This window comes from Bos indicus, chromosome 3, assembly GCF_029378745.1.
Source record: "Bos indicus isolate NIAB-ARS_2022 breed Sahiwal x Tharparkar chromosome 3, NIAB-ARS_B.indTharparkar_mat_pri_1.0, whole genome shotgun sequence".
In the NCBI taxonomy this organism is placed as follows: domain Eukaryota; kingdom Metazoa; phylum Chordata; class Mammalia; order Artiodactyla; family Bovidae; genus Bos; species Bos indicus.
This window is the reverse complement of record NC_091762.1, coordinates 119,923,526-119,951,350: the sequence shown is the minus strand read 5'-3', so window position 1 is coordinate 119,951,350 and position 27,825 is coordinate 119,923,526. Positions and strand designations below refer to the sequence as shown.

At 59.6% G+C, this 27,825-nt stretch overlaps 1 protein-coding gene across 5 annotated transcripts; it reads right to left on the bottom strand.

Annotated features, from left to right (window-relative positions):
- Positions 1-75: 75 nt before the first annotated feature.
- On the bottom strand, positions 76-26,827 carry GPR35 (G protein-coupled receptor 35). 5 transcript variants are annotated; one of them, XM_019958029.2, is made up of 3 exons: positions 8,395-8,864; positions 6,130-6,185; positions 76-1,357 (listed from the first exon to the last, which is right to left on the bottom strand). In XM_019958029.2, the coding sequence occupies exon 3, from the start codon at positions 1,345-1,347 to the stop codon at positions 448-450; it is 900 nt and encodes a 299-aa protein (XP_019813588.2). In that variant the 5' UTR covers positions 1,348-1,357; positions 6,130-6,185; positions 8,395-8,864; the 3' UTR covers positions 76-447. The 5 variants fall into 5 exon arrangements, with proteins under 5 accessions (XP_019813588.2, XP_070643136.1, XP_019813590.2 ...); XM_070787035.1 differs by lacking the exon at positions 8,395-8,864 and adding an exon at positions 7,404-7,421; XM_019958031.2 differs by lacking the exons at positions 6,130-6,185; positions 8,395-8,864 and adding an exon at positions 26,697-26,827.
- Between the last annotated feature and the right edge of the window lie 998 nt (positions 26,828-27,825).

Sequence of the window (27,825 nt, the reverse complement as noted above, 5' to 3'; positions counted from 1 at the left end):
AGAGCCCCCAAGTGGAAAGCCCTAGAAAGCCACCTGGGAGACGCCCCAGGCGCTCCACCTCCCACTACGCGGCCATGGGTGGCACAGAGCCCCAGCGGAGCCCTTTATTCTGGCCCCTGTGGGGCAGTAGCAGAAGACTGGCCATCAGAGCCTCAGGCACCCGGCAGACACCCCCGTCCCAGTGCCCCAGGTGTGCCAGGCTCTGGACACAGCAGGGTCCCTGGGCTTGGCCCTGCTCAGGCCCCATTCCTCCTGTGCCCATCCTGTCCGTCTTCTGCCCCGGGGGTGGGGGTGTTGCCTCCCCAGGCTCCATGCCCAGGTTGTCCTGCTGAGTTGAGCCTCCTGAGAGTGTCCACAGCCCACGGCCCACAGCGAGTTCAGGACAGATCGTGGGGCTCCTTGTCTCTGGTCACTGTTCCCCCTGGGAGGGGAGCCATGGCTCACCTCCTAGGTCAGGGTCATGGTCACACTGTCCTTGCTCTTGTGGGCCTTGGCTCTGGGGGATGTGGTTGACACAGACGCCTCCTGGAACTCCTTGGCCATGAAGTAGTAGCAGATGGCGTCTAGGCAGCAGTTGGCATCTGAGAGTCTGCTCGTGATCTGCATGGCCACCTTAATGGCGCAGGTCTGCAGGCCCAGGGCCACGCGCATGGTCAGCACCATGTGGAAGGGCAGGAAGCAGACCACGAAGACGGCCAGGTTCGCCAGGACCATGCGAGAGGCTTTCTGCGTGGCTTCCGCCTGGCCCGGGTTAGCCTCGGGCCTCTGGGTCAGGGCGGTCACCACCTGCAGAGAGCAGAAGACCAGCACGGCCAGCGGCAGGTAGAAGCCCAGCAGCGAGAAGACCCCGGTGTAGGTGCTCCGCCCGGAGCGGACGGCGAAGCAGAAGCCACCGTCCTGCACGTCCAGGAACCAGCGGAGCACCAGGGAGCCGAGGACCACGGCCCAGAGCGCGGTGCACACAGCCGCGGCCCGGCCAGGGGAGCGGAGCCTGCGGGCGCGCAGCGGGTGCCGCACGGCCACGTAGCGGTCCACGGCGATGGCCGTGACCAGGCTGATGCTCATGTACCTGTTGAGCAGGTAGACGGCCTGGGAGATCTGGCAGAGCGGCGTGTCCTTGGAGGTCTGCTTCTGGAAGTACAGGAAGGAGGGCAGGGCGCAGAGCAGGCAGAGGTCGGCCACGGCCAGGTTGGCCATGTAGATGCGGGTCTCTGTCCACCGCGGCAGGCGCCAGCACAGCACCCAGAGCGCCAGGCCGTTGAGCAGCAGGCCGAGCGCCAGGAGCCCGCCCATGTACGTGTAATAGACTGGGTTGGCATCCCAGGAGCTGCAGTTGCTGCTGTTCATGATCCCGGGGCTGCAGAGGGGGAGCAGGGTGTGAGATGGGTAGGCCAGCCGGGGGAGTCTGACCACCCCCACCTCAAGAACCCCAAGTTGACCTGCCCAAGGACACCCCAAGAAGCCCCGAGGCACCCTCTAGGCCACCTATGGGAAACCAAGGCCTTCAGAGGCCCGTGGGCCTGAGATGGCTCGGGGAGCCAGCCTGGGGCTGGACCCAGGTCCCTGTGCCTGAGCCTGCCTCTGCAGGGACCTGCTGGCTGCCGGGCAGAAAGGACACCCCCAGCCCCAGCCACGCCAGCTCCACCCGCTCTCAGACCCCAGGGGCCCCACTCCACCAGCTCTCAGTATGGGGACCCAGGGGTGGCCAGCCTCGCCCCAGCCCAGTGCCATGCTCACCAGGGGAGGCTCAGAGGCAACTGCGAGACAGGGACCCCAGGAGCCCTGGAGTCTGAAAGCGGGTAGACTGAGGGGCCCGTGGGGTCCCAGCGTGGCTCACTGCCCCCCTCCATGTCTTCCGCAAACCTGGCTGCAGGAGGCACCCGCGTCTGACGCACTCCTGCACCTCAGCAGGGCGGGCATCTCTCGACCGGGCCCTTCCTGGCTACCGAGGTCCAGGGCAGCAGGGGCCACAGCTCGGGCCTCCAGAGAAGTCCAGCCCCCCTCTCTCTCCTGTGCTGTGTCCTCTTGCTGGGGGGATGGTGGCTGGGTGCTCTGGTTCCCAGCCTCCCTCCCTCCTCCCCTCTGAGAGCCTCCCCGGCTGCCCTCAGGCCCACCTAGCCTGGCCTGATGCCCCACCTGGTTCGAGAGTCCCCTTGAGTTCCCCGTGGTCAGGGCTGCCCTGTGGTTCTGGCGGCCTTGGGGTGTTGCTGGGTGACCTCCACCCAGTCGTTGTCAGAAGCTCCCACACGGCCTCACCCTCCACACCTCTCGCTTCCCTGCGCACGCTCCATGACAGCCCAGGACTGCCAGGACCAGCTCACCAGCCTGGGGATGGACTTGGTCAGCGGTCTGATGTTCCTGGTGTGGCACCCTGAGCTGGGCGGCACCCGGAGGCATGGGTGTCAGACGTGTGGAACCATGGAGCAGGCCTGTGTGAGTGGCAGGCACCCTCTGGACCCCCTCCCACCCCTCACCTTGCTTCCTCCGGCTGGAAGGGCCTGGAGGGGTCGGGGGAGAGGCCTTCCTTCCTCCATGAGCACCGGGCCCCCTGGGGGCTCCCTGACCTTCAGGCGAGGTCGAGAAGGGGGTTCAGTCCGTCGGGGGGTGGAGTCTGCTCCCCTGCCCCCGCTCACACACAGGAAGGGAAGAAACATCCAGAGGCGGGGGTATCAGGCTCACGGGCGCCGGGGGTGGGAGTGGGCGCTCATTGCCTGAGACACAGCCCCCTGGGAGTGTCCAGGCCACAGTCCATTAGGGGAGCTGGAGCACAGACCGCAGCGAGTAGCGGCAGAAATATTCCACCAATTGTCCCGGTGAATCCCTTCTGAATTTTAAGTGCCCATTTGCCAGCAATTCAAGCTTCACGAATGCTTCCGACGTGTGTGAAACCTCTCTCCTCATGTTTGAAGGACTGCGCTTGTTCACCCCTTGTTCTGTGGCCCCAGGCCCGTGCCATGCGGCTCCCCAGACTCCAGAACCCACTGGGGCAACTGCTGGGGTCCTCCCTGCCTGCCGTCTGCCCCTGGCCCAGAACCCCCGAGCCTGCTGGGAGCACAGGGTGATTCTGCCACATGCGCGCCTCCGGGCTGTCTCCCCACCCAGCCGGGGTCCAGGACGGCCCCTCGCTACTTGGGGCAGCGAGGCCTGCTGCAGCGGTCACCCAGGCGCTGCCCGGGACAGCAGGGGGAGGCAGGCCTGTCCCTCACGGGATGCCCTGCACCCGGACGGCTGTCTCGGGGCTGTGTCCTGCTCCACACTCGTGGGTGTGTTAACTTTCAGTTAACAGCCTCGTGTGGCCCAATATTTGGAGAGAGCAAGTTAAAAAAGCTAGCTGCCATCTTTACGTTTTCCCCTTTATAATGACTGATAACTGTCAGGGAGAAGGACATCAACTCTGTGAGATTATCAGGGTGCACGCGAGCCTTGCAGGAAATGCCCTGCTCGTGGGGCCTCTCCCTGGGGGTGGAAAAGGTTTGGGGGGGGTCAAGTCCCATGGTCCAGCTCAAACAGCATGGGGTCCCCAGAAGCCATGACAACCCACTCAGGTCCTGCCTACCCCAGGCGAGGGCGCGGGGCCCCTGGGCAGGGGTGGGCGGCGGCCGGGGCTCAGAGAGCTCAGCTGTGGGGGCACCGCCACTTCCTGCTGGGGGAGGCGGCCCCTGGAGAAGGGCGGCACCCCAGAGGCTCCGCTTCCTGCTCCCACCGTGGTGGCGGGTCAGTCCGCTCCCCCAGCGGGGTGGGAAGCCACCCTCGCTGCGGCGCTGAGGTGCCTTTGTCAGTCCCACACCCTAAGTGGGATCTGGGGCAGAGAGTGGACTGCTGACCCCCGTTGTCCGGGCGCCGAGGAGTCCTCTGGAGCTGGGAGCCCAACTTAGAAATAGCCCAGGACCTGGGACAGGTTTCACAAAGCCGCGTTCACTGTGCTAGGGCCCCCCTCAGACCCCTCCCTTCTAGCTTCAGACACTGGTCTCAGCCCACGAGAGACTTCAGAGACTCGAGTGAGGGGGACCAGGCCCCAGGAGTCACCCCAAGTTCCTCTGCATCGCTGCCCATGAGGGACGTCCCGGTGCCAGACCATCAGCCCCTACAGGGTTCTCCTACAGGTTACCCGCTGAGGTTCAGAACCCTGGCACAGCCTTCGCCTGCTGAGACCCCCTCACCCTCACCCTCTGAGACGCCCTCACCCTCACCCCTGAGACCCCTTCACCCTCACACTCTGAGACCCCCTCACCCTCACCCCTGAGACCCCGTCACGGCCCTCACCCTCTGAGACCCCCTCACCTTCACCCTCTGAGACCCCGTCACCCTCACCCCTGAGACCCCGTCACGGCCCTCACCCTCTGAGACCCCCTCACCTTCACCCTCTGAGACCCCCTCACCCTCACCCCTGAGACCCCGTCACGGCCCTCACCCTCTGAGACCCCCTCACCTTCACCCTCTGAGACCCCGTCACCCTCAACCCTGAGACCCCGTCACGGCCCTCACCCCTGAGACCCCCTCATCCTCACCCCTGAGTCCCTGTCAAGGCCCTCACCCTCTGAGACCCCGTCACGGCCCTCACCCCTGAGACCCCATCACAGCCCTCACTCCTGAGACCCCCTCACCCTCACCCCTGAGACCCTATCACGGCCCTCACCCTCTGAGATCCTGTTACAGCCTTCACCCTCTGAGACCCTGTCACGGCCCTCACCCGAGACCCCGTCACGGCCCTCACCCCTGAGACCCCATCACGGCCCTCACCCTCTGAGACCCCGTCACGGCCCTCACCCCTGAGACCCCATCACAGCCCTCACCCTCTGAGACCCTGTCACGGCCCTCACCCTCTGAGACCCCATCACCCTTACCCTTTGAGACCCCGTCATGGCCCTCACCCCTGAGACCCTGTCACCCTCACCCTCTAAGACCCCATCACCCTCACCCCTGAGACCCTGTCACGGCCCTCACCCTCTGAGATCCTGTTACAGCCCTCACCCTCTGAGACCCCGTCACGGCCCTCACCCCTGAGACCCCATCACGGCCCTCACCCTCTGAGACCCCATCACGGCCCTCACCCTCTGAGACCCTGTCACGGCCCTTACCCTTTGAGACCCCGTCACGGCCCTTACCCTTTGAGACCCCGTCACAGCCCTCACCCCTGAGACCCCATCACGGCCCTCACCCTCTGAGACCCTGTTACAGCCCTCACCCTCTGAGACCCCATCACGGCCCTCACCCCTGAGACCCCGTCACGGCCCTCACCTTCTGAGACCCCATCACGGCCCTCACCCTCTGAGACCCCATCACGGCCCTCACCCTCTGAGACCCTGTTACAGCCCTCACCCTCTGAGACCCCGTCACGGCCCTCACCCCTGAGACCCTGTCACGGCCCTCACCTTCTGAGACCCCGTCACGGCCCTCACCCTCTGAGACCCCGTCACCCTCACCCTCTGAGACCCCGTCACCCTCACCCTCTGAGACCCCATCACGGCCCTCACCCTCTGAGACCCCGTCACGCCCTCACCCCTGAGACCCCGTCACGCCCTCACCCCTGAGACCCCGTCACGCCCTCACCCCTGAGACCCTGTCACGGCCCTCACCCTCTGAGACCCCGTCACGGCCCTCACCCTCTGAGACCCCGTCACGGCCCTCACCCTCTGAGACCCCCTCACCCTCACCCTCTGAGACCCCGTCACCCTCACCCTCTGAGACCCCGTCATGCCCTCACCCCTGAGACCCTGTCACGGCCCTCACCCTCTGAGACCCCGTCACGGCCCTCACCCTCTGAGACCCCATCACGGCCCTCACCCTCTGAGAAACCCTCACCCTCACCCTCTGAGACCCCCTCACCCTCACCCTCTGAGACCCCATCACGGCCCTCACCCTCTGAGACCCCATCACCCTCACCCTCTGAGACCCCCTCACCCTCACCCTCTGAGACCCTATCACGGCCCTCACCCTCTGAGATCCTGTTACAGCCCTCACCCTCTGAGACCCTGTCACGGCCCTCACCCTCTGAGATCCTGTTACAGCCCTCACCCTCTGAGACCCTGTCACGGCCCTCACCCTCTGAGATCCTGTTACAGCCCTCACCCTCTGAGACCCCGTCATGGCCCTCACCCTCTGAGACCCCCGGCCCCTGCAGGCACTGACCTGACTCGCTGGTTCCCTCCTGAGCTGCTGACGCCTCGACAGGTCCTGCCGAAGGGCTGGTGGGGAAGCGGGGCCGGGTGAGCCGGGTCCCTGCACCGTCCTGACCGCACCCTCAGCGCTGGCAGGCAGTGGGCGGGCTGATGGCAGTGACAGCCCATGGGGCTCCCCACCGCCTGTGCCAGCCCAGACCAGGGCTGCCTGGGGGACTCCTGGGAGAGGAAGTGGGAGGCCAGCGGCCGCCTCTGTTGACACCCCAGAGAAGCAGTGGTCTTTCTGGAGACAGCAGAGCCAGAGGTCGAGACCTCCCGTGGTGCAGAGGCACCTTCCCCGTCATCTCCCGGGCGGGGCCCCTGTGTCTGCGGTCAGTGCCCCCACCCTCCCCCGCGTCCTGGCAGGAAGGCCCTGCACCTTCGCACGCACAGCAGCATAGCACAGCCCACTCCGGGTGGGCTTCCTGCTGCTCTGCTCCAGTGCCTGACTCCCCCCGCCCCTCCACCAGCTAGCCTCCTCACCGCCCCTCTGCAGAAGCTGTCCTTGCAGACTACCCCCTCCCCTTCTAGAATGTTCTCTCTGTGGCTCCTCCAGGCCCTCCTGGAGTTGTGTTCCCTCCCCTCTGAGCTCAGGGCCCCAGACCCTGCTCAAAGGGACCGCTCCGCCCTCCCCTTGCATCTGAGGACAGCGCCTTGTCCCCTCGGCTTGGGCCATCCACACCTGACCTCAGTACCTCTCCCTGCATGGCCTGCGAGGGGCTGGGGCAAGTTCGACCCCACCCTGCCCGTTTCCACAGGCAGAACCTGGGGCTCCATGAAGGGGACTGGCTGGCCTCCTGACTCGGGAACCAGGGACCCTGCCCTGAGGAGGGGATTGGGCTCACCCTGCAGACCAGGCTGGAGGGTCCCACTGGCTCCTCCCCTACCGTCCCTCCTCTCTGACCATCTCCTCCCCACCAGCCCCCAGCCTCCACAGCCCTCCGCGCCCCTCTGCAACCTAGCGTTCAGCCATAGACCTTCTCCTGAATTTTTCCCGTGCCCTGGTCCTGGCTTGTGGCCGGGACCCCTCCTGCTCCTGCACAGGGCAGGGCCTCACAAGTCCCATTCACGGGTCAGCAGGGCCCAGCGGAGGAATCAACTGGGTGGCCAGCGCCTGGGAACAAGCAGAGTCTTGGCCAGAGCAGGCGCGTGTAAACATGAGTGGCTGAGGCCTGGAGTGGGGTGCAGCCCCCCCGCCGCCCCACCCCACAGCCCTTCCCTCCACTGGCCCTGCAGCCGACTCACCATCCCCCCACCGTGGAGGGAGGGCAGGGCTGGGTCCTTTCCTCCAGGTCCACTGGGTTCCCTGGGGTCCAAGAGGGTTGGCCCCACCAGGCTGGCTTCAGAGTCCAGACCAGACCCATTCCCGCTGCCGGGCGGGCTCAGAGCCCTAAGGCGCCCTCTGCAGAGCAGGGCAGGCAGGGCCCCGCGGCCCCGCTGCTGCTGCAACCTCAGGCTCAGACAGGGCTCCGTCTCCGAGGTCCCCACCCTCACTGCTCAGCGCCCCTGGCCCCAGCACCCACCTCTCCTGCTTCACACCTGCCCGAGAGCCTGTGTGGCAGCCTGTGGGGGGTAGGGGTCCAAATGCGGGACTGAAGGCAGGGGCTCCTTCTGCCCTGGGGTCTTGGCCCTTCACCCCTCGGAATAGTTGGAGTTTGAGAGAAAATACTGCTGGCAATGCTGCAGGAGGTTGGCATCCCTGCCCTGTCCAGATGAACCTCTTCCAGGGAAGTGCCCGGGAGGCGGGGTCGCTCCCTAGGAGGCTGCTGGGTGTGCCCAGGGCCCCCATCCCCATCCCCATGCTTGGCCCTGGGAACCGCGCTGCCTCCAGGACCCCTTTCCTCCACCACCGCCACCCCCAGTCTCCTCACCTGGGGTGGGAGTGGTGTCCCCGCCATCAGGGGCCAGAGGCGGGGGACTCCCGGCCCAGGTCCAGGAGTCCTGAAAGCGGGGGACTCAGGACCCGCCCAGAATGAGGGCAAAGGACCCTGAGGACACCCAGGTGGGATGTCACGAGCCTCGCAGTGTGGCCACTGGCCGAGGGCCTTCATGCCTCAGCGGTCCTCCCCAGGGCTCCGTGACTGTGTGCCCACTCTGGCCTGGCTCTACACTGGTCTGCCCCCTTCCGTGCCCACCTAGCTGCCTCACTCGTGGGCACCACGCTGGATACGGCTGGCAGGGCGTTGGGGAGATGGCCCTGGGGGACGCACCCGGCACAGGGGGAGCCTACACTCACCTCGTGGGGTTCACGGAGGGCAGGTCAGGACGGGAGGCTTCCAGAAGGAGGCAGCCCTGAAGCCGACCCGGGAGGTGGGCGGAGCGGAGTGGGGAAGGGCTTCCTGCAAGATGGAAGGGCGGGAGCCGCGGTGCCTCCGCGCTGGAAGGGGAGGCTGGAGGCGGGGCGGGCCGGCCTCGCTTTCACAATCTGGGCACAGCTGGGCGGAGGGGGGCAGCGCTGTTCGCGGGGAGACGTGGCCACTAGTGTGGGCGCAGGGGCTCCCGTCACCGCCCACCGCAGCCTGAGGCAAAGGAGCGCTGGTCCTACCAGCCGTTGTCTGACACTGCTTCTCCGCTGCTCCTGGACCTTGCCTTGTCTCCGGAGTATTGCAGGGGAAGACAGTTTACCCTGATTACTGACCGCGGGCCCTTAGATGTAGGGGTGGGGGCAGCACCTCGCTGGCCTCGCCCAGCCCCAGCCCTGCCCCAGTCACCTCGGGGAGGGGGCCGAGGGCACCCCGGGGGCCGGGCCTCTGGGCCGCAGGCTCAGCCTTCTGTTGCTGCCAGCACTTTCTGTTCCCCTCTTCTCAAAACCGGGCTGGGAAACACCCCCGCCACCACCGCTGGTCTGGCCCCAAACCGGCCTGGGGCCTGTTATTCGCCTGCTGTCACTGTAGTGGGCAAGGCAGGGGTGACTATGGGACACCGCTCGGGGGGTGGAGGAGGAGGGGGGACACCCGTGGAGGCTGCCGGGGGTGGGGACACTGCTGGGGGAAGAGAGGGGAGGGGAGGGCATGCAGCTCGTCCCACCCACGACTGACACAACGCACAGCTCCCCCCACCCCGGGCTCACCCCTCACCCCTGGGACCATCCTCACTCCAGGCTCAGCCCTCACCCTCACCCCACCCCAGGCTCAGCCCTCACCCCTGGGGGCCATCCTCACCTGACCCTGGCCTCACCCCTGGGACCACCCTCAACCCAGGCTCAGACCTCACCCCTGGGACCATCCTCAGCCCAGGCTTAGCCCTCACCCCTGAGGACCATCCTCACCCCAGGCTCACCCCTCACCCCTGGGGACCATCCTCACCCCACCCCAGGCTCACCCTTAACCTCAGGGGCCATCCTCACCCCAGGCTCACCCCTCACCCCTGGGGACCATCCTCACCCCAGGCTCACCCTTCACCCCTGGGGACCATCCTCACCCCAGGCTCACCCCTCACCTCTGGGGACCATCCTCACCCCAGGCTCACCCCTCACCCCCGGGGGCCATCCTCACCTGACCCCGGCCTCACCCCTGGGACCATCCTCACCCCAGGCTCACCCCTCACCCCTGAGGACCATCCTCACCACAGGCTCACCCCTCAGCCCCGGGGGCCATCCTCACCCCAGGCTCAGCCCTCACCCCTGGGGCACCATCCTCACCCCACCCCAGGCTCACCACCCACCCCTTGGGACCATCCTCCCCACCACCTCACAGGAAAATGAGGCCCCATCTTGAGGAAACACCATTGAACTCTACCCCAGGCCTGAAGACGGCAGGCCCTGTTCCCCTGGGCTGTCTGCCCCCCCGACACTGTCCTGAGGCCTTGGGCTCAGGTGTGTCCTGAGCCGCCAGGCCGGCCTCAGGGACCCAAGGAAGGCAGGGTACTGGACTCTTTCCAGCCAGGCTGCTCGCTCGCCCCTCCTCCCTGGGGTCCCCCCACGGCAGCCGCTCCACCTCCAGGCACGTCCCTCTGGGGGTCTGGGCCCCCCATTGGCTGTTTCTTCCTGGACTCGCACCCTCCATCTTCCTGCAGGCCGGTCCCTGATGAAGGGGAAGTTGGATGAGCCCAGCTCTGCCCCCAGCCCCCCAAGGGACCCCGCAGGCCTGAGCTGTCGAGAGCCACCTGGGGACGGTGTCCCCTGTGAGTGGACGGCGGGGAACAGCCAGCATGGGCAGGGGCCGGGGGCCGGCTTCTGTCCTTGGGCCCATCACCGTGCCTTGGCTGGACTCCTGCCTGCTGGACGCTCACTCCCGAGTCACCGGCTGAGGTGACACAGGGGACAGGACTCTGCTGTAAGACCAGGCGGCCTCGGTCCTCGTGGGGCAGGCTGCCCGGGCGTCTCTGTACTAGACCCGCTATTTTGACATACAGTTGAACTTTTCCACAAGACAAGTTTATAAAAATGGAGAAGCGGTGTGCAGCGGGGGTCGGCAGTGGGTGGGCGGTGAACTGGCCCCTCAGCCCCGAGATGTGGCTGCCTGGCAGCAGCTCTTCGGCGTGACACGCCCTCCCTCCACTCGAGACTTGTCCTGTGTGAGGCTCACCCTGCCACCACCGCAGGCCCTCGGATGTGACCTGTGACTCATCTCCACGCACTGACCACCGGCCTATCAGATGGGACTGCCGCGGAAGTGGTTGAGGGGTAAGGAGAGCCAAGGCCTCAACCCGACCGTGGGGGTGGAGGGCCGGGGACGGGCACAGCCCCAGCAGCTCTGCCACCCGCCTCCTCACCTCCTCAGTGAGAAGTGCAGGGCGCCAGGGACCCCGCCTCCCGCCCCGCCCCCACCGGGCTGGGGGCAGGGACCCCCACGGCCGGTGCCGGGGGCCCTCCCAGGAACCCTCCAGCCCCTGCAGCGGCCGCCTCCACCGCTCCAGGAAGCACTCTGCGGCCTGAAGCCTGCCTGCTCAACCGCCCGCCCCACACTCTCCATCGCTCAGCACCTGTGGCTGAGCGGGGAGCAGGCTGGGGGCCAGAGAGCAGGACCTGGCTGTGCCCGGGGCGGGCTATTCCCACACAGGCTCCTGCTCCCGCTCCCGCTCCAGGGGCAGAGTCCGGGGGACACAGCCAGGCCCAGGGGAGCAACCAGGCTCGGGAAGGCCGTGGAGGATGCGCAGCCACGCGGCCTGCCCGCTCGGGGCCTCTGGCTTGCACTGCGCCCTGGGCCCTCCTGCCGGTGAGCCCACGAGGGGCAGGTGTTGAGGGGCCCAGGGACGACCGCTCTGTTTCCAGAAAGGAGCCGCTCACTCGGGCAGCGGAGCCCGCGGTCCTCTGGTCAGACGACCAGCACACCAGACGCCCTCCAGGCTCTGGACTGCCGCTGCGCCTGTGACCGCCACTCAGGCCAGGGGCCTGGTGGCCAGAGGGCACATGTCCAGGGCGCGTACTCCCAGTCCTGCGCCTGGGGCGGGCAGCCCTGCGCTCTTACCACACGCTTCCCCGAGGCCCCCAGGCCCCTCGTGCTTCCAGACAGACCCCCTCAGCCCTACTGTCCTCTGTAGCCCCTGCCACAGCCCTTCGCCCTGGACCCCAGGGTGCCCGAGAGAGGCCGAGCCAGTCCTTTCCCAGCTGGGGGGCTTGTCCCACGGAGAGAAACCGCACAGCTGGGGCCCCTGAGCGGTTGTGAGGCTCTGCTGGCCTGGCCTGGCTGCCCCCAGGGTCACCTCCAGCTCCCCCTTGGGGAGTAGTTGGGCCTGAGAGGTGGACCTGTCGTTCTGGCCCACAGAATCGGACCCACAGGCTGGGCAGGGGGGCCCCGGGCTTCCCAGTGCCTGGTCCTTGCACCCCGTCCCGCCAACAGTAGCGTTACTCAGGGGCCAGGGCCAGGGGCAGCTCTCCTCCTGCAAACCCACCTCAGACATCACGGGCAGGCAGAGCCCAGACGGGGACACGTGAGCACCACCCCACCTCCCTGGCCTGGCTGGGCTGAGGAAGGGGTCCCCGGCGGCTCATGGGGCCTCCTTCAGGGTGGCTGCCAGGCTGCCCGCTCTGCCTCCTGCTCTGAACCCTGGGATCCCCCACAGCCCCCCACAGTGGTGAGGAGCTGGTATGGCTGGCCACAGGTTCCTGCCTCCCCCAGGGCCTCCTTCCCCTTTCTCTGCCTGGGGTTTGTCTGCCTGGAAGGACCACTGCCCCACACCAGCCCCCCTCCTGGGGACACCGCCTCCCTGCGGCCTCTGACCACCAGCACCCGCCTGGTCTCGGGCCTCCCTTCCCAGCAGAGATGGCCGTCTGGGCCTGCCCCGTCCAGGCAGCCCCTGCCCACTCTCTGCCCCCCTTCCTCTCCAGGCACCCACTCCCTGCAGGGGTCCCTGCAGCCCAACAGCGGCTCCCAGGCCCTGCTCCCCGGTGGCAACCTCAGGCTGGGGAGTCTGGTGGGCAGAGAGCAGGCATGTGCCTCACACATGTCATCCTCACCTTGAAGTCAGCAACCAGGTTCAGAGCACCCCGGGGCTCTGTCTCTCCACGAGGGGGTCCTCCGCCCCTGCCCCCAAGGGCAGGCGGCCTCCAGTTCAGGCTGGTATGAGCCAGTCTGTCTGGGGAGAGCCCAACTTGATCAGCACCCCAGCGATGCTGAGGCAGGAGGCCCTCTGGAGGGTGGGCAAGATGCCGACCGGTAGAGCGACAGCTGGACGGTTCACAGAGAAGGAGGTGGAAGCGGCTCGAAAGAGGGCCCTCAGTGTGTAGGGAGTGGGAGCCCTGTCTCCCGTCAGGTGGGCCAGAGCCAAGTCTGACAACCATCCATGGGGGGAGGACACCCTTGGACACTCTCCTCTGACCTCTAACCCCCCGGAGGGGCACTGGGCAGCATCCCGCTTTGACCCCATAACCCCACCTCTGGGAATCTCCTCCACGGATGGACAGCGGACCTAGGGAGAGGGTGCAGGAGAGGCTGACCTGCAGTGCTGCAGGGCAGCAACAGCCTGGACCCCACTCAGACAGCTGTCCACGGGCCTGGGTGGTGTGGCGTCTGTCCCGTCCCCACCACGCAGAACTGGGCAGTTGCAAAAAGGGAAGAGAAATGTCTTTGTACACAAGTGTATGGTTATCTCCAGGATATACAGCTAAGTGAAAAAAGGATGTTGATGCTCATATATTTATGTAGGAGCAGAAGGCTATATTTTTACAAATGGAAGAATAAGCCATAACATTTGTTTAAAATTAAATTGCTACCTACAGGGACTAGGCAGAAAAGAGGTGAAGGGGGAGAGGGATCGAAACTGGACTTCGGTGAATATTTTGTTTGTAGATTTGGCTTTGGAACCAGGTAAATATTTATGCAATTACTAAATTAAATTACATTATATTTTAAAAGGGATTCTTGAACTTGAAAGCAAGGTGAAGACAATTAATTTGCAAGATCAGTTGGTAGCATAACCCTACCAAATTCTTCCAAGTGATTTTAAAATCCAGTATTTCGATTGTACATCCTTACAACCTGACAACAAAGAGAATGGCTAAAACGTTCCATTGTGTGTAATCACCTTCCAACTATTTTAAAGACACTGTTTTTCCTGTACGTCTGTGTAACTCAATGATTTTTGTAAAAGTGCATCTTAAATTATTTTCAGTAACCATGTTGTTGATAAGAGTGTGAGGTTTTTATTTTGAGACTGTTGTGCTATGGGATAAAGCAAGTGAATAATTGTGTTGGGTATTGTTGAGACGTCCGCTGTAGGATAAAGGTGTATCATCAATAAAACTTAGTGAAAACCAAGCAGATCTGGGGCTTCCCTGGTGGCCTAGTGGTAGACAGTCCACCTGCCAGGCAGGAGACATAGGTTCGATCCCTGGTCTGGGAGAATCCCAGGTGCCTCGGAGCAATGGAGCCTGGGTGCTGCAAACATTGAGCCTGATCTCTAGAGCCGGGGAGCCACAACTCCCAAAGCCCATGCACCACAAAGCCCGTGCTCCGAAAAAATAAACCATCGTAACGAAGCCCACGCTCCATACCGGAGGGTAGACCCGCTCGCCACAGCTAGAGAAAAGCCTGTGCAGCTGTGACGACCCAGGACAGCCAAAAACAAACAAGGACAAAAATCTACTTGAAAAAGAAAAAAAGCCAGCAGGCCTGAATTTGAGTGAAGAGTATCGGTTTGTACTCGAACTGTGTCTTATCTTAAAGATAAAGCTTCTTGGTTCTGACTGCTGATAAGGCTTAGAAACCAACATGCCTAATAGCCAGATTGTGGTCTCTGGCTAGCGTTTCTCATGAGGAGGAAGGGGGCCCGCAGAGAGAAGTAGATGCTTTTAGGTCTGGGTTGGGGAACAGATAAGATGCACCCAGAATGGCTTTTCATACCAGAAAGCAAAGCAGATCAAGACAGTCGCCAACATCAAAGGGACTCGAGAGCCAAAGCAAGCTCACTCCCCGTGGCCAAAGACAGGATCATCTAGTGTCCATAAGGAGAGTGATTTTTAACAGATTGAAACACAGTGTTCACATCCATGAATTTTCAATTGTACTTAAAAAAAAAAAAAAAGTTGCTTCATGAAGTGGTCCCGCCAAACCCCCCAAATCACACCTGAAACTGATCTAAGCTCTGGAGTTGGTCACCAGTGACAGGAGCTGCAGCGGGCACAGAACAGCTGGCGACACCCCAGGGGTGCCCCCGGTGAGCCCTGGTCTGGGGGCCGCTCTACATGGCCAGGCCCTGAGGACAAGAGTCAAGAGGGGAGGTGAAGGGAGCTGGGGGAGGGCAGACTGGGAGTTTGGGGTTAGCAGATGTAAACTCTTATAACTCTTATAAACAGCAAGGTCTTCCTGTACAACACAGGAAACTATTTTTGGTATTCTGTGATAAACCATAATGGAAAATATGCAAAAGACTGCATATATACATACATATGTACACACACGCATACTGGGAATGACTGAGGGCAGGAGGAGAAGGGGGCGACAGAGGGCAAGATGGTTGGTTGGCATTACCCACTCCATGGACAGGAGTTTGAAGCTCCGGGAGTTGGTGATGGACAGGCAGGCCTGGCATGCTGCAGTCCAGGGGTCGCAAAGAGCCGGCCACGACTTAGTGACTGAACAACAACACACATATGTATGTCTATGTATGACGGAATCACTTTCCATACAGCAGAAGTTAACACACATTGTAAATCAACTGTGAGAAAAAAGAAGTGAAAACGTTAGCCTCTCAGTGGTGTGTGAACCCTTCGAAACCTCATGGACTGTTGCTCAACAGGCTGCTCTGTCCGTAGGATTCTCCAGGCAAGAATACTGGAGTGGGTAGCCATGCCCTTCTCCAGGGGATCTTCCGGACCCAGAGATCAAACCTGGGCCTCCTGCACTGCAGGCGGACTCTTAACCATCTAAGACACCAGGGAAGCCCAAACTCCACCTCTATTTTTTACAAAAAGGGGAGGTGAAGAGACGGGGCACACTTGGTGGTGCGCCCGTCAGGAGGGGACGTGGACTCTGGGCCTGCCAAGCTGCTGGTGGCCAGGCAGTCAGGATGCTGAGTGGAGCGCCATTTTCACAATCCAGCTTATCCACTCAGTGCGAGGGCGCGGACAAGGGCGGGGAGGGAGGGTAGCTCCACTCTTCCCCGTGGGACCGCGGGCGGGTCACACAACACGGGGGGATCTTCTCTACTGAGAAGCTCCCCCAGGTGTGGCCCTGGAGTGTGGGGGACTGAGGGGACAGGCTGAAACAGGTAGAGTCGGGGCAGAAGCACCTCAACCCAGTCCCCCCAAGGAGGCCTCGATGGCGATGCCTGATGCCCGGGCTGGGAAGGCAGGGGTGTGAAGAGCACGGCCCCGCTGGGCAGGGCTGACTGCACTCTCTGAGAAGCCGGTGGGCGAGGCCTCGCCATCACACACGGGATTCGGGATTCGGGCCTGCAGCCAGAACCCTCAGACCCCAGTGCGTCCAGATAAACAGTTGTATAGGTGCCTGTGACAGTGGGGAGCGGGAGCGCTGGCTGCTTGCCTGATGCAGGGTGGCAATGACCTTGCAGTGTGCTTGAAAGCCTTCATCTTTCATTTATGCAGAAGCTTTGGTAGATGACCTGATATAATGTCTGGTATTTGTTTTAAAACCTCCCCTCTGGTGGGGCAAGGGCAGATAAAACTGTGTGAGTCATTTGATCACTGTTGAAGTTGGGGGTGGCGGGCACTTGGAGTTCACCATAGCCTTCTTTTATGAAAATTATGCCTACTGGAGATTTTCCAAAATAAAAAGTTTTAAAAAGATGGCCAACACCCTGCTAAAAATCCACAGACAGTATGGAAAGTACATTCGGGACTTTTGACTCCCAAGTGGTGAAGGAGACGGGGTTCTCTCAGCGGTCCTGGAAAGATGAGACATCCCTGAGCATCAGAGGCTTGAGGGGCTGATGGCACAGGGCAACCCTGGGCCAACCTGTGCCCGGGAGAGGACTCCTGCCCAACAGAGAGTGGACGGGCTGTCTGAGCAGGGGGGCGGGGGCAGGGCAGACGGCGGAGCTGCACTCGGTTGACTTTCGGATGTGGTTGGTGCAGCACAGCCCCCACGGCCTGTCCATATGTGCATGCGTGCATGCATGCACACAAACACATGCACACACATACATGTGCACACGCCAAACACAGAGGCACAATCACAGGTACACATACATGTGTGCACATATAGGTATACACGCACACACACACGCACACATACAGCAGTTCGGGGCCAATCATGGGCCCGACACTCGCACTGGCTCACCCTCACGCTCTCACCTCCCCCACCCGCCTGTCCTGGGCCCCTCGCTGCAGGCCCCCCGTTTGCTCCCCTCCCCCATCTGCTGAGCCCCCTCTGGCAGGCCCCGAGCCGAGCGGCTGGTCTCCTGCTCGAGGTTGGCGTGGTGGGGCTGCACTTCTAGGAAGTCAGCAACCAGGCAGATTGTCAGATTGCAGGGCTGCGGAAAGCCGGTGGGCTGGGTGCTGCTCAGATGAGCACCCGGGACAGGGTGGGGACCGGGGAATCTGCTTCCCCGGGGGCCGCTGGCTGCCTGAGCAGCTGCTTGAGCAGGAGGGAGAGGACTTGGGGGACCAGTCCCCAGGGAAGGCCTGCAGGCCAAAAGCACAGACCCGTCGTCCTCCGTGGTCCTGCAGTGCACCCCCATACTTCACGCTCTGGAGAAGACTGGCCTGGGTCTGCTCACTGCCTGCCTGCCTCGCCCCGGGGCGCAGCTGTCTGCAGGGCCCAGCTAGAGCATATACAGTACCTCAAGCCCACCAGGCCCAAGTTCTCCAGAAAGACACCCACACGCACAGAGTCTGCTGCCTCAGTCCCTCCGCCTCCACCACTGTGTGGGCCTGGGACCAGGGGACCCTCCCCGGTCAGCGCCCAGAAACATCCTCCCTGAGGGCCTCTGGCTGCCACACCACAGACCCTGCAAACCCCCCATACACCACCTTATTCCACCTCCCAGCAGCACTTGGCAGCGGTGACCCATCCCTAGTTCTTTAAGTGTTTTAATACAACATGGACCGGATCTAGATGCACACGAGGTGCTCATGTACAGGTAAGGAGGAGGTCCTCAGATGGCCTCGAGGCCCCTGCACGCTGCTGAGACTCAGGACCACCTGGGGGCGGCGCCTGGGGGCACTCGCTAGGCGGCTGCCCTCCGGCTCTGCATGGCGCCAGTGCCGTGCTCTGCTCCTCTCTGGCCTTTCCTCCCACCCCTGTTCTCCATGTGGGCCCGAACTTGGTCCTTGGTCCTTGGCTGAGTTTCACGGGGCTTTTCTCACCTGATCACACTCTTCGTAACAGATTCACCCAGTCCTACTGGCCCAAGAATCGCCCCGTGCCCATGACCCTGCCAGCAGCTCCAGCTCAGACCTCTGGACTACACATGGGCTGCCCACCCGGCATCTTCTGGATATATAACACGCAATTTAAGTGCAACCTGGCCAAAACTGACCACATCGTCAAACCCCTTCATCGCCCCCCGACTCTGTAATCTTCCTTCAAATTTCCCTCTCTCAGAAAATGAACCAAAACTGATCACATCTTCAAGCCCCTTTGTCATCCCCCACACTGCAATCTTCCTTCAGAGTTCCCTATTTCAGAGAATGATTCCTCTTGTTGCCAAGGCCAGATATTTGAGGGTCATTTTTAACACACAAATTTCCCCTGTCTCTTACATCCAATCAGTCATCCGTAAGTTAAATATGCATATTGAAAGCCCAATAGCAACCACTGAAAAGATAAAACAAAGAGGTATAATAAATAGAAAAACAGAGGAGATAAATGGACTATAAAACCAAGTATTCCAGTTAATCCAATAGTGAGGAAAAGGAGCAAAGAACAGATGAGGTAAATAGAAAACAGCAAGATGGCAGATTTAACCCAACCATACCAACAATCACATTCAATATAACTGGTCTAAATACTTCAATTAAAAGACAAAGATTATCAAATTGGATTAAAAAAGCAAGAGGTGAAAATACACTATGTAAATAATAGACATTTTACAAATAGATTCAAAGTAAAAAATGATAACAAAGGGAAAGAGTGGAAAAGATAGAAAATGAAACACTGATCATAAGAATCATAAGGGCTTCCCTGGTGGCTCAGCTGGTAAAGAATCCTGGCAATGCGGGAGACCTGGGTTCAATCCCTGGGTCAGGAAGATCTGCTGCAGAAGGCAAAGGCTACCCACTCCAGTATTCTGGCCTGGAGAATTCCGTGAACTGTATAGTCCGTGGGGTCGCAAGGAGTCAGACACGACTGAGCGACTTTCGCTACCACTGTCACTGACCATGAGAAAGTTGGGCTGCTGCTGCTGCTGCTAAGTCGCTTCAGTTGTGTCCTATTCTGTGTGACCCCATAGACGGCAGCCCACCAGGCTCCCCCGTCCCTGGGATTCTCCAGGCAAGAACACTGGAGTGGGGTGCCATCGCCTTCTCCGAAGTTGGGTTGGGTATATTGGTATCTGCGTGTGTCTGTCGCTCAGTCATGTTCACCTCTTTGCGGCCCAGGGACTGTAGCCTGCCAGGCTCCTTTGTCCATGGACTTCTCCAGGCAAGAACACTGGAAATGAGCTGTCATTCCCTTCTCCAATATTGATCTCTAAGTAGATTTCAGTACAGGGAATCTTACTGGAGATAAAAGGTGAAGCTTCATAATCATCAAAGTGTTAAGTAGGTAGAATAGGGAAAAGGAGTCCAAAATGGCCGTGGCTAAAAGACAAGGAGGGTCAAAGGAAGGTCCGAGGACCAGAGTGAAGACTTCAGGCAGAACAAACAGCACTCCTGGCTAAGCCCAATTTGCATAGGGCAGGCCCAGGTGGAGGAAAAACATATAAAAGGAGGAGCCAAAGCGCTTTCTCACGGATTCTCTCTCCCGCGTGTGTGCGCTCTTTTTTCTCTCTCTCTCTCTCACACTCTCCTGCTATCTTCTAAATAAAATGGAGCTGTAACACTGATTTGCCTAAGAGCTGTAGCACGGTTTGTCCAAGACCCAAGAGCTGTGACGCGCCGAGGGCTTTAATGTCCGTCGCTCCAAATCTTTGTTGTGACGAGACAAAGAACCGAGGAACATACACTCGCGTGACATCTATGGTGCCGTGACTCGGGTTTAACCTGGCTGAAACAACCTCTGCGCAGAAGAGGCCAAGCACAGCAGGAGCCCAACTCAGCGAAACTCCCGCGCTGGAAGCAGAAGGCAAAGAAACCCAGCGCAGGGGAAGGCCCATCGTGCTGGAAACCGGGACAGCGAAAAACGAACTCAGCAGAAAGCTCACGCGGCCCAGTCTCAGATTCCAGAAGACCTCCGGTTAAGGTAAGAGGTCCTCGCTCCTATGGCTGGAGGGACCTTTACAATCTCTGGTTTCTTGTTTCCTCTAACCTGCTGCGAACAGGCGGGCGGCAGGGGCACAGTTGAGGGACTCTGGGGAGGCTGCTCCTTAGCACGTCCCAAAGGCGCTATCTGCTGAGCCCCAGGAGCTGTTACCCAAGTCGGTGGGGGTTCTTCTGTCCTTTCTCCTCTCTGTGCCAAGGATCAGACCAATGAAACTGTGAGCCCCGGTCAGATATTTAGCAAACTTTCTGGCGGGCTATGAAGGGGATTCCTTGGCACGTTTTTCCCACTGCTTTTTCCTCCTGTCCTTCAGCTCTCTCCTGGGACTCAAGCCCAGCTAAAACTAGTGAAACTCAGGCTCTGATGTCTCATTGCAAACATTCATTGAGAGACAAAGCGATAAGAGGTGGATTTGTTAGGATCCAGAGAGAAGCCACGCTTCGGGGTGTGAACCATTGCAAGGGCTTGCAAGGGCAAGGGCTGCAGTCATGGAATTAGGCCTGGCTAGGTTTTGTGAGGGGGTGGAATTCATATGCTAATGAGTGAGAGGACCATCCCAGCCATTGGGGGACCACCCACTCCTCCCTCTTCTGACCTTGTGCCTTGGAGCTGTCCTGCCACCTCTGGGGTGTCTGTTGGCTTATAGATTGGGGATTAAGGTTTACTTGAATTTGACTTGTCATCTTGGACCCAATTGATTTTAATTGGTTTACATTATACCCTTGTGCTATGTCATTCTTTCAAAGGTTGTGCTCTGCTCCCTTCCCTCCTGTTTCATGCTCTTTTCCTGAGCCCCATCCAGACCCACAAGGTTGCCTCTACAACTTCTGGAGAGACAACCAGAAAATAGCTGGCCTTGGGAGGGAAATACTCTATAATATCCAACCCCCTAATCCTACCCAGTACTGGTCACACTGGAGATCTTGGGGACGCCCAAACTCCAGTCCAGGGGGTCCCAGGAGGTCATCACGCCTTGACCTGCCTAGGGATCAGTCTTCGAAAGGTTGTCACGCCTCAACCTGTTCGGGGATCCTCTAGTCCCAGGGGTCCCAGGAGGTCGTCACACCTCGACCTGCCCAGGGACCCAATCCTCGGGCGGCTGTCATGCCTCGACCTGCCTGGGGATTCGATCTCTAGGAGGCTGTCACGCCTCAGTCTGCCTGGGGATCTGCACCCTGACCCGGGGACGCCTGGCTCTCAGGTTGCAACAGTTCTGGGTAGGATAAGCTTCAGAAAGACTCACCCCTAAGGAAGTCCACCCATGGAAACATAAAGAAGCCTATTACCTGTGGGACTGTGCCCAGTCTCAGCAATAATTCAGGAGCCCAATGAGAACCCCATTGCCTTTCTGGAGAGGCGAAAAGAGGCACTCCAGAAGTTTACCAACCTGGACTTAGACTCTTACGAGGGACGGGTGATTTTAAAGGACAAATTCCTGTCCCAATGTGCATCAGATATCAGAATTAAGTTACAGCAGCTACAACAGCAGGACACTGCTGCCTCTTTAGATGAGATGGTCCAGACAGCCACCAATACCTTTTATAACAGAGAACAGGAGAAGGAGGCCAAGGCCCAGGAGAAGGAGAGAAAGAAAGAGACAAGGCATTCCCAGATGCTGGCCGCCCTCCAGAGAAGCCCTATGGCAAACCCCGAGTCCTCGAGGGACAAGGCACGAGACAGATGCCTGATCTGTAGACAGGCGGGACATTGGGCCAAAGACTGTCCAAACCGTGACAAGTCTCCTAGAACGGCTTGCCACAAATGCCATCAACTGGGACACTGGGCGGCACTCTGCCCTCGGGACCCAAGAGCCTCAAGGTCAAGCACCAAGCCTACCCTCACGATGGTTCAAGAGGACTGAAGCGGCCCGCTCCAGCCAGCCCGCTGTCACAGATAACCATCACGGGGCTGGAGCCGAGGGTGCAACTGGATGTGGCAGGTAGGTCCCAGAATTCCCTGGTTGGCACAGGGGCTCCCTACTCTGTCTTGATCTCCTACTCCAGAGCCTTCTCTTCCCAAACCTGTACCACTTCGGGTGCCACAGGAAAAGCAGCTCCTAAAAGATTCACCCGAGCACTTCTTTGTTGCTGGGATGGACAAATATTTTCCCACCAGTTTCTGGTGGTCCCTGAGTGTCCTACCCCCTTATTGGGAAGAGATATACTCACTAAACTGGAGACCGCCCTTGTGATGGGAAATTTTTCAGCCCCTAGAGCTCTACAGCCCCTGCTTACTACTGAAGAACCCATTACACCTTCAATAGAGAGGGACCAAAAACTATGGGAAGACAAAATTAACCCCCAGGTGTGGGACCAGGGGATTCCTGGGCGAGCCCACCAAGCTGAACCAGTCATCATTGTCCTCCGAGATCCCACTCGGTTTCCTAACCGGAAACAATATCCTCTCAAAAGAGAGGCTCGGGAGGGACTACAGCCTTTAATAGATAAATTCCTTGCTTGTGGGCTATTGGTCCCCACCAGTTCGCCATGTAACATCCCAATTCTCTCAGTAAAGAAAAAGGACGGAACCTGGCGACTGGTTCAAGATCTCTGGATCATAAATGAAGCTGTAGTCCCCCTCCATCCCACAGTACCCAATCCCTATGTAATCTTGGGAGAAATCCCACCCAGTGCCAAGTGGTTTACAGTCTTGGACCTCAAAGATGCATTTTTTTGCATACCACTGGCTAAAGAATCCCAATACCTCTTTGCCTTTGAGTGGGAGGCCCCAGGAGAAAAACACCAACAGATGACTTGGACAGTATTACCTCAGGGGTTCAGAGATAGCCCCCACCTGTTTGGACAAGCCCTTAGCCGGGATCTCCTAGATCTGGACCTGGGACCTAATGGGAAAACATTACAATACGTAGATGACCTACTAATCTGCTTTCCAGATGAGAAAAGTGCCCAACAACATGCAATTCGGGTTCTAAACTTCTTGGCAGAAAGGGGATATAAAGTCTCCCGTGCTAAGGCACAGATGGTCGAGACAAAGGTCACTTACCTGGGAGTTCAGATTACACACAGGTCCAGGAGGCTGTCCTCTGATCAGGTGCAAGGAATCCTCCAGTTGCCCTCCCCCACGACTCGAAAACAATTGCGAGCTTTCCTGAGGCTAACTGGTTATTGTAGAACTTGGATACCCAACTACGGTCTAATTGTCCAGCCCTTATATGAAAGTTTAAAGGGACAAGATGATTCAATCTCACTGATGTGGGGAACTCCTCAAAAGAAGGCAGAGGCTACACTAAAACAGGCCTTAATTCAGGCACCTGCCTTGAGGTTGCCAGACCCAGAAAAAGCAGTCCAACTTTATGTCCATGAAAGAGAGGGAATAGCCTTGGGAGTGTTAACTCAAAGGTTGGGATCTGAGCCCCAGCCTGTAGCTTACTTATCCAAGAGGCTCGATCCAACTTCCCGAGGTTGGCCCCCCTGCCTTCGAAATCTTGCAGCTATTGCAATCATGATAGAAGATGCTTTAAAACTCTCCTTTGGGGGCAAACTAACTATTTTTACCAGCCACCAAGTAAAACAACTCCTAAATGGGAGAGGCCATTTATGGATGTCTAATCAAAGAATCCTCAGATATCAAGTAATGCTGATGGAAAATCCAGGCCTCACTATATCCCCTTGTGAGGTTCTTAACCCAGCCACCCTCCTCCCTACCCCCGAGGGCTCTCTCCCGTTTCACTCTTGTCTAGACACCTTGGACCACTGGACAAAACCCCGAGAGGGATTGTCAGAAGATCCTCTGACCAATCCTGGGGAAAGCTGGCACACTGATGGAAGCAGCTTTGTCGTGAATGGAAAAAGAAGAGCCGGGTATGCAGTAGTCTCCAGTTTTGAGACCATAGAGGCTAAACCTCTGCCACCAGGTACTTCAGCCCAATTAGCTGAGCCCATAGCCCTGACTCTAGCTTTAGAGCTGGGAAAAGGAAAAAGAATAGCCATTTACACTGACTCCAAGTATGCCTTTCTGGTGCTACACGCACATGCGGCTGTTTGGAAAGAAAGGGGCCACTTGACCACCCGAGGGTCCCCAATCAGATATGGTGATCAGATTCTTCGACTCTTGGAGGCGGTCCATCTGCCCACTGAGGTTTCAGTCTCCCACTGTAAAGGACACCAAAAAGGGAACACGGAAGTGGCACAAGGGAACCAAGCAGCTGACCAGGCAGCTAGGAGAGCAGCGTTACAGAACCATGACCTGATAGGGATTGCCACCTTAGTTCCACAGGCTAATTTGCCAGAAACTCCTTCATATACTGAAGGTGAGATTCTTAAAGCTAAGAGAGAGGGCTTTCAAGAAGATCATATGGGGTGGTTCCAAAAGGAGGGACTCCTTTTTCTGCCTGGAAGCCTCCAATGGAAGCTGGTTAACTCCTTACATGCCACAACTCATTTAGGAGAAAAGGCCCTCCAAAGATTACTAGAAAGGTCCTTCAGAGGAACAGGCCTCCAAACAACTATAAGGCAGGTGGTCTCCTCTTGTCCCACTTGCAGGGGACCCGGGTTTGATTCCTGGCAGGGAACTAGGTCCCACGTGCCACAACTAAAAAGCCCATGTGCCACCACTAAGACCCAGGGCAGCCAAATACACAGATAAATATTTTTTTAAAAATTAGACAAAGATATTATTACAAGAAAACTATAGATCAACATCATGCCTGAACACAGACACAAAAATCCTTAATAAAGTATTAGCTTGGGACTCCCCTGGTGGTCCCGTGGTTAAGAATTCACCTTTCAATGCAACTGACTCAGGTTCAATCCCTGGCTGGTGAGGTAGAGCCCAAGTGCTCTGGGGCAACTGAGCCCACAAATCACGACTAGAGAAGCCTGAGTACTGCAACGAAGAGCCAACACGGCCAAAACAGAAGACTTAGCTGATTGAATCCAGTGCAGAAAACAAATAATCCACCATGAATAAGTATCCCAGGATTACAAAGCTTAATTTAACATGAGACTGTCAATCTGTGTAATTCACTATGCTAATGAAATAAAAGAGAACATATAATCCTCTCAATAGAAGCAAAAAAATGATTCTACAAAATTCAACACTCATTTATGATAGAAACAGCCAGTAAAGTAGGAATGGAAACCAGAATGCTCAAAACCACAAAACATTTTTGAGAGAAATAAAGAAGATCTCAGAAACAGAGAGCTACACCAGGCTCCTGGATTGGAGGGTCCTGGTTCTCCTTGCGGCGGTCTGGACAGCCAGGCTGATTGAGCAGCAAGCGTCGTGTGTGAGCTTTGCTTCCAAGGAACTGCAGCTCAGTCCACTCCCTCGGCCCTCACCCCTCGTCGGCTGCCAGCAGGACGCCCTGCTGTCTCTCTTGGAAGAATGCAGCAGCCTTCTGGCCGGGCCCTCCCTCCAGTCCGTTACTGAGATTTCAACCAGACACGTGCCAAACAGGCACACACCTGGCCCTACTCAAAACTGGGCCGGAGACCAAGCTCCTCCCGCGGCCTGAGGCCTCACTTCCGCCCTCCGCCCTCCGCTCTCCCCATGCGCCCCAGGCCACTCTCTGCAGGCATGCTCCATGCACTGAGGGTGCCCGATCCTCCCAGCCCTGCTCTGCAGCTGGCTACCCCAGTTGAGTCGAAGACCACCCACCCCCACCGCCACCCCCTGCGTCATCTGTCACCTCACTGCCAGGCCTCTCTGGTGACCTTGTGAAGACCCTGTCATCTGTCACCCCACGTCAGGCCTCTCTGGTGATCTTGTGCACACCGTCCTGCCTGCCTGGAGGGCAGGGACACCAAGGCCTCGTCCTCACGTCCTCACAGAGTGGCTTTAGAATGAATGGGCCAGGAGAGCAGGGTGGTGGACAGGGCTGTGCCGATGCCGGCGGGTCCCCTCTGTAAGGCTAGGACTGAGGGGTGAGCCCACAGGACTTACACACGCATGCCTCAGCAACCCAGCGTCACTCCTGCCCAGGCCCCGGACCCTGCAGGGGACCCTCAGGGGTCTGCCCAAGCCAGTGCTGGAGCCTTGCCCAGCAGCCTCACCTCCTGGGTTGTTTATGAAGGACCAGGAGTCCCAGGCGCCTGAGGCCGGGCCCTGGCCGCGCCTTTGTGTAGGGCATGGGGGAGTTAGGACATTGTGCACAGGCATGCTCCTGAGCAAACCTCCATGGCCAGTGTCTGAGGGACCCTGAGCAAGCCAGCTCCCGTGCCATTCTCAGGGCCGTGCTGTCTGGGCCCCAGCAGCCTGCACTTGCTGGGAATCAGAGGAATGGCCTGAAGGTCACTGCACAGACCGGACCCGCCCCAGGCTGCAGCCAGAACCCACGGCCGCCTCTGAGCTCCCCTGTGAGGAGAGGACCCCGGGAGGGGAGGGATGGGACCGGGGCTGCAGAGCTGAGCACTCCGCCGACTGGCGGGCCCTGCCTGCCTGCAAAGCTTGTCCTCAAAGCTAGAAAAGACTGCGTCTGATGGAGCAGCCATGTCCAAGGCCGAGTGCTGGGGTCATAAAGCCCAGAGGGTCCTCGGGAACAAAATGACTTCTCCCTTCATTTCAAAGCACAGTAAAAGCTAGGATGAATCTGTTAAATATCATGGAAGGAAAAGAAATTCAGTAGAACCAGATGAGGCAGACATGGGGCACTTAGCCAGGCATGCTTGTGAATGGAGACAGACAGACAGACAGACAGGAAAAAGGGCCTGGAGCATCTGAGAGCCTTGGCCCTGGCCTGGCTGGCCGCGTCCTGCCTCCTGCCCAGGACGTCCTGCCCTGACACCTGCTTTCAGGGAGCTAGGGTCTTGATACTCACCCTAGAAGCTCTGCCTCCCCCAAGCTGACCTCGCCTGGGGAGGAAGGGAGGGTGGGGAGAGAGGAGGTCCAGGGTTGAGACTGGGGTGGACTTGGCTCCCACCGAGGAGGCACTGCCCGCTGAGTCCGGAGCAGGAAGTGAAGACCGCAAGGAAACTCAGGCAGGCGTTTGGGGCAAAGTCTGCTGGGAAAGCCGGGAAAGGAGGCGCCCGCCCCTGCACCTAGACCCGCCCACCTGGGTCAGCCAGGAGACGTGCCCAGGAGGGAGGCGGTCTTCACCACCCGCATGCCCACAGATCGGGGACCCCAGGAGGGCCCCGGCCCTGGACACAGCCCTGGGCTCCGTGCAGGGTCCTCAGCTTGGCGCGGGTTCCGTGGAGCCCAGAGCAGGGCCTGGCTCCGTGTCAGTCAGTGTGGCAGAGGGCGGGGGCAGCAGTGGGTCTGCCCGGGGCCCCAGGCCCTCCCAGAGCCTGGGGTCCCGCCTTCTGCAGCCCCATTCCGCCCGGGAACTCTGCGCTGGGCCTGGGGGCGGGAATCAGATGTGATACTAGACGGGCTAATGCATCAGGACCTCCTCAGGATGAGGATGCTAATGCATCAGGACCTCCACCCTGGGCGGGAGGGGATGGGCTCAGACGGTGGGGACCTCGGGCTGCAGGTCCCTGTCCCTCGTCAGCAGGCCTGGAGCTACCCCAGCAGGCACGTCCAGATCGAGGACTCCAGGGCAAACCAAAGGGGAAGAGTCTGGACACACGACGGGCCAGAGCCTGCACACTTGCAGCAAGGACACTGGAGCCCAGAGAATACGAGCTGCTCTGTGACGGCTCAGCTAGGAGGCGGTGCCCCACCTGGAACCGGCCTGCCCGGCACAGAGGCTGGCCTGGGGAAGGAAAGGCCCCTCAGCTCAGCCGGCCGGTGCCTCTTGCGAAGGGAGGGCACAACAGCTGGGGCAGGCCCAGGGGCTGACGGTGGGAGGGGGCCTGCTGCGAGGGGCACGGAGACTGCCCCCGATGGCGCCCTGCCTCTGCACGCTGACACCGCCTCCTCTGGCTCAGAGGGCAAGGCCGGTACCAGCTGTCCCCGGCGGTGGCCGCCTTCCACCTGCGGTGGCCGTGGCCCTGGCCTTGACC